Source organism: Ammospiza caudacuta, chromosome 16, assembly GCF_027887145.1.
Source record: "Ammospiza caudacuta isolate bAmmCau1 chromosome 16, bAmmCau1.pri, whole genome shotgun sequence".
Taxonomy (NCBI): Eukaryota; Metazoa; Chordata; class Aves; order Passeriformes; family Passerellidae; genus Ammospiza; species Ammospiza caudacuta.
This window is the reverse complement of record NC_080608.1, coordinates 8,261,981-8,271,348: the sequence shown is the minus strand read 5'-3', so window position 1 is coordinate 8,271,348 and position 9,368 is coordinate 8,261,981. Positions and strand designations below refer to the sequence as shown.

Here is a 9,368-nt window from a genome sequence, read left to right as displayed (position 1 = left end):
CTTTTCCAAAAGGAAAAAGCAGGGCCTGTCCAACCAGTGGAATCAAAGCTCATCTTAAGGAGTTAATGAAGAAGGAAAAGCAAGTTCCAGATTAAACAGAGACTCTGGTTAGTGCTAGAAACTGAACAATGGAAGCAGGCACAGGTACAGTCGGACAGAGTTCCACTCCCTCAGCAGTTTAGTGAGCACAGGATAGATGAAATCTTCAAACCAAAAGATACCAGCAATTAAACAATGTTTTTATGGGCTAAAAGGCAGCGTCATGGCACTGGCATGGCCCTGACCTCTGGCACTGTAGGGCTCTCCCAGCCCGTGCTCCCCTGTGACCTGTGCCAGAGGAAGGGGCTCCCTCCCACTCACAAAGTTTTGGTTTTTTAAAATTGAAAAGATGAGCCAGAGCAGGAGACTTCCATCCTGCCACCCCTGGCTCGTTCTTCCTTAAGATTTTTCTTGGTCTATAATTTCATTTCTGAAAAGCTTTCTCTAGAGAAAAACTGTTACCAGAGGGGCTGGGTTGCAGGTCCTTAAGGAAAACAACACCAAACTGAAAGCACGAAGGTGCAGTGAGGGGTGAATCACAGCATCGGTCCCCACCAGCACTCGGACTGGGCGCTCCTTTCACAGCCGGGGGCTTGGCCAAAGCTGGGACATAGGCAGAGCAGCTGTGTCATAAGAAAAAGGCATCTGCTTATCGCCTGTGCTGCTTTGGAAATCCGGGACGCGCCTGCGGCCCAAATACTTCCTCTGGGATGTTGCAATAAGGGCTGCTGGCCGGGCCGGAATGGCTCCTCCGTGCGGCCCGGCTGCACCGCTCTGTCTGCCCCGCAGTCACGGCCGCTCGCCCTCGCTGCTGTCTGGGCACCCAGACAGTGCCTGGCTGTACTGCAGGGCTCCGACATGGAGCTCTGGGGAAACCTGCCCTTGAAACAAAGCAAGTCCTACGCCCCAGTCAGTGCCAGCAGGAAGCAGCCCCGCGGCCGGGCTCGCCCCGCGAACCACCTGGGCCGGTTGTTCCGGCCGCAGCGCATCGCGGCACTCCCTGGGTTCCGATGGGATCCGGGGCACAGCCTGCCCTGCCCACACAGCCACGGCCAGCGCGGGCATTGCTCAACCCACGGAGCTTTGAGCAACAGCAGCGGGCACGGGCAGCGCCCAGCGCCGGCGTGCGGCTGACGGGCGCTGAGGGGAGGGGCGCGTGTCACGGCCGCGGCCTCTGAGGTCATGCCGGACGTGGGAGCTGCCGCCTCACCACGAACCACTCCCGAGTGCTGCAGGTGCCCTTTCCTTATCACCGGCATCCCAAACCGCCGGACCAGCTACTTGTGTCACCTGCCTTTACTCCTGCACCTTCTCGTACCGTAACTCCAGCGACCGGCGTGAAGAGCTCTCTGGCACTGCTGCGGCACTGATCCCCACCCTCCGAGCGCATGCTGGGAACAAACAGCTGGAACACACAGAGGCTTGGACATCAAATTCTGCCGCTGTACAAATATTTTTGGTAATGAAAATAAACAAATACATGGGAGTAACATGCTGCTTCCTGCTACTATGCTGCTTCTAAGAGACAACAAGCTGCCAGAGAGCCTGAGCAAGACCCAAGTGGGTGACATGTAGGTGACGGCTCACATGAAGCTGTTCCTGTCCAGAGGCCACACAACTGCCCAGCCCTGCAGGCCAGCAGGCGTTGCTGAGGCAGAAAATGCTGCCCAGCAGCAGTGCCTCAGTGGAAGGAGAATCACAGCACCTCTCCAACATATAACCCCTCATGCCAGCTCTTCCACCAGGTTCCTGTGGGGACCCCAGCCCCATGGGATGCTCCACATTGGCACTTTCTGTGCCAGTCGGGGCAGGAGCTCTCACTCCTGTTCCTCAGTGCTGAGCTGCCTGTCCTGTAATGTCTGTTCCTTCCCACTGACCACAGCAACGGGAAAATTAAGCACCCCTTTGGGAGAGCTACCAGGCCCACTGGGCACAGATGATTTACCTTCCAGCTCCTCTGCCAGAGGACTCTCAAAGCAAAGCCACTCCTGCTGGGGAATCAGGTTCTGCTCCAAAAGCCATAGGATTTGAACTTGCGGTTCTTTAGCAGTCAAAACAGAAAAGCACTGCTTCCAGTAAAGAAGCATCTCCAGCCAGCACCAGCAACTTTAAAAAACCCTAAGCACTGGTGTATTTAAATCTGCCTGTAGCAACAGCAAAGATGATCTTGTACAGGGGGAAGACAAGAAGGCTGCAGGGATGGTGTGCAAAGTCTGTACTGCTCCTGTACCACAAAATAAATGAGGGGATGGCTGGAACAGAATGTGCATGCTGCAGCACATAAACAGAAATGTTCCTTACAGCACAGAGACTCAAAAGTCACATGTATCTCCAGGCTCTCCGCTTACTTTTACTTCCAACTACAAGGCCACTATTTCTTAACAATAAATGTTTAAGAGAGAAGAAAGCAACAGCAGCTCAGCAAAGAGCTGTTAAGAGCTCTGTGCTTTTGTGCAGCCAACACATCAAGCTGCTTCCCACCCCTGGATCCAGAAATTGTCCTGTGGTTACTCTGCTCTAAGCCACACAGAAAATAATCATATCCTCTTCTGCAGACCCCTGGGAATAATGTGGGAGATGAGAGACGCCATGGTACTCGAGTGCCTGTGGCTTCCTTCCTGCCTTTGCCTCAGCTAAGTGAATTAGCTTTTGCTTTTGTTTCAGGAAAATAAAGGGAATTACAGAAAAGGAGCAACAATACATTAAAAATATTGCCTAGCAAGTGCTATGTCCCAGTCTTGCTTGAAAGTTAAAAAGGAAATCAATTCTGGGCATTAACATCAGCATTTTCTGGATGCTGCAGTGATTACACTGCTGAATTTACTGCTCACATCATTGCTGCCAAACACCCACACAGACACATGACTCCAACTACTCTTGCCATCCCCGTCAGGAAGATACCTCATGACCATCTACTCTGGTAACACAAAATTCTCTGCCCTCTGTCAGGTGCACTCAGCCCAAGGAGCCCTGCAGGAGGTCTGACAGTGCACAGTGCACATCTCAGTGTTCCATGGCAGAACTCCCAGCTAAAGCCCAGCATCTCCTGCTGCAGACTCTGCTGGAGCTGCCTGCTTAACACCTTCAGTGCTGCTATGGGACTGCAGGCTCTGCCTTGTGAATCCATCATGGAACAGGCCAGCAATAACCCCCTGTGTTATCAATATTAAAAGGCAAGGAATCCCATGTTAATTGCTTTTGTTGACTCACCCACACAGAGCACTGAGCCATTGACACAGTGTTATTTGGGATGCCAGCACAGAAGGGAGGCAGAGCAATTCATCCCTGCACACAGGGAAACCTCAGGGTGGTGTTACAGGACCAGGTTAAGCACCCAAGAGTCAGTTGTTGAGGCCTTCATTCCTCTGAGAGAGGACAAATTCCATTCTTCCAAACACTCCCATCATGGGCATCCTTTTACAGGGCTTGGCAAGTGCAAGTGGAAATCCTAGAAGGCTCCAGTGCTGTGTGGCTGTGCTGAATGTGGGACCCACAGCATTCCCTCGTCACTGCAAGACAGGGCTTGGGGACACTGACCTCAGCTCATCCTGCACCTCACATGTGGCAAGGGCACCTGGGGCAGGTATGTACCAGGGCAGGAATCCATGTAGCATTTATCAAAAATAGAAGATCAGCTGCTTCAGGCAAAGGTTTCCATCTTCTGCTTGTCCTTTTTCCATTCTTTGGGAACACAGAACCTTATTTAAGCCAGATGCTTTAAAGCCTCATTTATACACTCTGCTACACCTTCCTAATTGTTTTTCCTGTTGTGTGATTATTACTTCACTTTTCTTGGCAGCACTGCTATCACAATTTGAATTTAGATTTAATAAAACTTTACAACGACTCCTCAATAACCTTCATTCCTGTGCAGCAGCCCAGAGAGACAGAGAAGGGATTGTCCTCAGGCAGATGGGCAGAAATGAGTGACAAGCACAATGGCAAACACCTCTGTGACAAACTTCCTTGCAAGTCACTTTAGGAATTAATGTATGAAACAGTGGAAGACAATGGCTTCCTGCTTTCTGCTTATGTTTGTTCACCTCACACAAAATCAAGCATTGGTACAGAGCATCAGGATCTCCCTCCCATCTCACTGTTGCCTTCTGGGGGCCAACAACATTCACAGCTGAAGGGACAGCAAGTTCAATCACAAATTCCTATTTGAAACAATTAATTCCTTACGAGTTCCCAAATTAAAATGGCAGCAGCACTGAAAGTGACAGAATTAGTGCCCCAAAAAGGGGAGCTGAGAGGAGACAGGTGTCAAATGTAATATGGTTCAGTCATCCACAGAGTCATAGCACATGTCAAAAAAGGGACACATAAGGTACCAGAACTAAACTGACATACTGTATTTATTGCACAAATTTCCCCTAAAATTGGGAATGGTTATTATAATACAAGTGCACATCTTGGGAAATATATACAAAAACAGAAGAGATAACAAGTATGTACATTTTACCCAGCATTTTACAAGTACCACTATCTAAATAATTTAGAGAAAGCAAAAAATTGTCATAAAACATTTCTAAGAACTAATAGGGAAAACATATGCAAGGTGTAAAATCTGTTCTTTTAAACAGTTTTTTGTTCTTAGCAGCCCAGTGTTTGCCAATTGCAACAAAATCAAATTTGCTAATTTGTGTGCCTAGTATAATTAGGTTTCAGCCAGAAAATTAAGACATGTTAATAATGGAGATTGGGAGTAGTGGAAAAAAATAAATCAAACATTAGTTTTCTATTCACATAAAAGAATAGTGATATATTTTAAAAAGTCAATTCTATATCCTGTAAAAATCCCTTTTCGCATTTAACAAACAGACATACGTACCACATTGTTCACGTACCCAAAAAGTTCACTCACAGGAAAACTTCCCATCACACAAGGGTTTGGTTGTGTTCTGCCCACAACACTGCTGAGAGGTGGAGGGGCTGCTGCCATGCCAGGAGGGACTGGCACTGTGGGAGGATGATGAGGAAGCTGCATCCGTGGCTGCTCCATCTGGGGCTGACTGAGCACACCATTAATGCCATTACTGGCTGGTGCTGGGCAGAGGGCAGCAGAGAAGGTGCCACTCTCAGCCACCTCCTTCTCCTCTCACATCAGGCACCACTGCAGGCCTGCAAGGGCCTTTCTGGAGAGTCAAACCCATTTCAAAGTGACCCCAACAATTTGCACAATAAAGGCAATAAAGGCTCAAATGAGGACCAGTATTGCCCTGTAAGGATCACTGTGAGCACAGTCCTGGGGGATGCCAGGGTGAGGGTGCAGCTGCCCAGCTCTCTGGGCACCTGCTGTGGATGAGCTCACCCACAGAACCCTCCTCTGCCAGCCCCAGCAGCACAGACACCACCAGGTCCCTGTGCCAGTCTGGGCACAACATGGTATCCAACTACTGCCTGTACCACATGTCCTAGCAAAGAGTTAAACATCCACGTTGAGTGCAATCCTATATTTCATTAGAAATGTGTTTACACAACTGGGCCCCTGTTTTGTGCTCATTCCAAAAGCCAGATGTAATATAATTGTGTGGCAAGGAAAGGACATTTGAAAAATGGGAGAAACAAATCCTAGGATCACATATTAAACACGAGGTTTTCCCCTGCAGCAGTCAGCATTAGATTTATATACAAAAGAGTTTCCAATGACAGTGCCTGTATGAATGTTGGGGTCACTTCCTGATGTAGACTCAGTCCTACATGGAAGGGAGGGTGGGTCTGCCACGTAGATCTCCCTGAAACAGAGTTTTAGGTGACAGATTTTAAGTAGTACTGAAAAACTACTCCAGGTGAATCCTGGCCCCAAAGAAGGAAAGGAGGAGAGAGGTGGGGCAGGGATCTCTCCTATTGTTTTCAAGTTTATCAAATGGTTAAAATAAGATTTGTACTTAAAGTAACTCTGCAAACAACAATAGCAGGCGTGCTGTACTATTGAAAAGATGATTACAGAAGGACGTATTTATAGAAATTTTATAGAGTTCAGCGACCAAGTGAATACGTGTCTCCTACTTGTGTGGATAATCCATGAATTTCAATATGCTAAACCTAACAGATGAAAACAGAAGCTAAAAATCAGCAACATTAATTGGCTGCTAGGACAAATATGGAAAGCAAAGCCTAGAATGAAGTGTCCAATTAAACTGAGGTAGTAGAGCCTTCGAAAACATAATCCACCTCCCACTGTCTATTTACATTACTTACACCAGGTTGGGTCCATCAGCTACTCATACAGCTATTGTATATACAATGACAAACCAGTGATGGCTGAGTAAAAGAGAAATGCTGAGAATAAAATAAACAACATTTCCTGCTGGTAATTACACAAGTGAGTAGAAAAGGGATTAGAGTTATCTGCAGCAAGGGTATATTTGTCAAAAAATAATTTGGATATTATTACACTATGGTGTAATCAATGTTCTTTGTTTTTTTGTTTGTTTTAAAAAATGTATCAATTTGTTACCTGAGCAATTAAGGGTAATAGTCTACTCATTCTTTCCCCAATGCTTTGGTACAATTATTTCTAGTTCATTATTTCAATAGCTGACTGACTGCTGTAAAAAGAATATGATGGTCCAAGATTTTATATATCATAAAAAAGTTAGAGGTAATTGTCATGTCATTCTGGGGAACCCATGGGGAAATTTCAGCCAACGTTCTCTTTAGATTATTTTTGTTTTTAACATTTTGATTACGTTGACGAAGAAAAGCATCATTTAGTATAAAGCAACATTTAAACATTATAAACATTTAATACTGGTTACAGCATCCAGCCAAGAATCTCCATCGCTAGTTTGTCTGTTGGCCTCTTCCTCCGTTCTCCCTGTCACCCTCTGTCCCCCCCTATTTCCTCTTCCCAGGAGAAAGATCATAAATAAATTCTGTAGCTGACTGTCATTAATAAGTTCCTTACAAAAAAACCCAGGCCTCTGCCCCGTTATTCCTCTGGGAAGTATTCAGAATTGGACTATGATGTGAAAAAGTAGAAGTTGTTTACAAATCATTGCAGCTTGAGAATTACAGATCCTAATGTGATCCTCATCAGCTGTAGCCGGGCTGAAGGCAGCTGCTCTCAGTTCAGTTTATAAGGGGTGATGGCATCGTGTATTTCTCAGAGCAGTTCTTCCTCCATTCCCCAGTGTAAGTCACAGTCAGCCATTGTGGCAGAAACTGCTAAAAATGCATCTCTTCAGCTTTGCTAAAATCTCCACTTTTCTGTGGTGGAAATCGTGGGCTTACTCAGTTTTCCTTTCTCCTTTCTTTATCCTTTTTTTAAGTTGCTAAATGGGAGAGGAGAAGTCTCCAACTGTTTGCACACCATGCAGTCATATATGGAGGTGCTGCAAGCTCAACAAGCAGTTTGTTTTACTTGCTGCAAAGAGAAAGGAGCCAGAACAAGTTGTCTTCCACTTTGTTTCCAGAGAAGCAAAAAGTCAAAGTCTGTGGCCTCTGGCATTTTAAAGCAGGATCTGGGCAACGTACGGAGAGTGAGTGCTCGCTACAGCTGCCAGCAAGGGGAGGTCGCTGGATTCAATCCTGAAAGGAAGCAGAAGAGTCATGTTTAATCCAGCCTGAAATGTCACTGGGCTGAACACGTGTCAGAACCCACACCGCCTGCTCGAGCCCCAGCACTTGCACTGGGGCCATGGGTTACACACTGCAGCTGCCAGATTGCTCCTCCCACCCCTCCAGATGTGCCTGCTCTCACAGTGTGAGCACTGCCTGAGCTCCCACCTGTCTGGTGGGGTTTTAACAGGGCCAACAAACTGGTGAGGAAGCAGATGGAGGAAGGAAAATTCCTGCCTAACTTCAGAGTAAAGGGAGTAATAGTTGGGGGACACAGTACAGGAGCGGAGGACCAGCTAAAGCCGCTATGTCCAGCGCCACACATGCTCTGTGTGCCTTCCTGCCCACACTGCACTCCTCTGCAGGAAAACATATCAGAGCCTTCCTATAAACACCCCTTAAATAGCTCCTCTGCCCATGCCCCACACCCACAGAGAGGTATTATGTGCCTTACATGACACAGAGAGTGTTTCCTGCCATGTAGGGAAAGTCAACCTGGAGGAATCAGGTGCCCCATGCTGTTCAGTGACGACTGAACAACTAAGAAGGGAGTTTGATAAGCTCCGGAGTGCTGAGCCCATCCTCCTGCCCGCAGGGAAGACAGAAAGGCTGGGGGATCCTTGTGATTGAGCAAAGCCTCAGGAGAAGCCTGAAGCCATGGGTAACTTAGGAGTTCCAGTCCCATTTAGGAATCCATTTTGCCGTGCTTAGGAACAAGCCCAGGCGCAGGGTGTGGCACCAGGACACCCAGGGTAGCACTGCTGGGACAAGGTTGTGACCATACCCCAGCACCACGCCCAGCTCCTTGACATGGACTCTCATCTGGCCCTTGAGATACTCAGACAGCATCTTGCTTTTGAAGTAGAGCTCCTGCAGCCGATCTTCCAGGTGCATCACACACTAAAAAAAGCAAAAGGAGTTCTGTCAGGGAGAAGACACAACCAAACCAGAAAGCACAGATCCCATCCCCCTGTTGACTGTTCTGTGGCTGTGTCTAGGTAAGATATTCACTGGCAGGATTTTCATTTTTGAGCAGAAGCCTTTGATTACATGCTAAATCAAAATTAATGAGGCAGCTGTTTTGATTAGAGTGGCATTTCAATAGGCATCACAAACAGCTACACCAGAAGTTGCACTGGCTATGAAAACAAACACTAGGCAGAGCCTTATGTATCTCTGACCTAGGAAGTTAAAGGGTGCTTCAAAACCATGGCCCTTGTGGTTTCCACTTAGACTTACAAAGTTTGGAGATAAATTATGCTTGTAAAGCTGAAGAGTGGAATGAAGCAGGTTGGAGACGAGACTGGAGACTAACACTTCTTTTCCTAGTTTGTTCTCAATCATTCGCCTCTGGCTACTGGCCACTTGCACCGTCCACTTGTCCGTGTCTGCAATAATGCAGACAGCTTCTGCAATGGGCTCGTCCAGAACAGGGTGCTAGGAACAAAAAATGAAGAGCAGAGCCCCAAGAATGATAAATGACAGCACTCTTTTCACAAAACTTTTCACAGAAATATCCATCCTGGATATTAGGAGAGCATTGCTGGATAGCAGGATAGCATCCCAGACACTGCTTCACCTAAAATACATTTGCCCACATTGCATTCCATCCATTAAAACCAGCAGGGTTTTGTGAACAAGGCGCAGTCTTAGAAGGATAGTGGCTGTTTTATCTTTTCTTACAGGCTTTAAAGCATGTCACTGGCTGACAGTTACATCTTTTGGTATTTGATATAAAGAATTCAAACATATCTAAAGCGTAT

General features: G+C 46.9%; 1 protein-coding gene across 2 annotated transcripts in view; it reads right to left on the bottom strand.

The window, feature by feature from the left end:
* Positions 1-4,379: 4,379 nt before the first annotated feature.
* Positions 4,380-9,368, bottom strand: part of FNIP1 (folliculin interacting protein 1) — a 64,367-nt gene continuing 59,378 nt past the window's right edge. For both annotated transcript variants that reach the window (XM_058815215.1, XM_058815216.1), the window contains exons 16-18: positions 8,845-9,042; positions 8,390-8,505; positions 4,380-7,575 (exon numbers count right to left, since the gene is read on the bottom strand). In XM_058815215.1, coding sequence (XP_058671198.1) covers positions 7,497-7,575; positions 8,390-8,505; positions 8,845-9,042 — 393 coding nt within the window. In that variant the 3' untranslated portion in view covers positions 4,380-7,496. The remainder of the gene's footprint in view (positions 7,576-8,389; positions 8,506-8,844; positions 9,043-9,368) is intronic.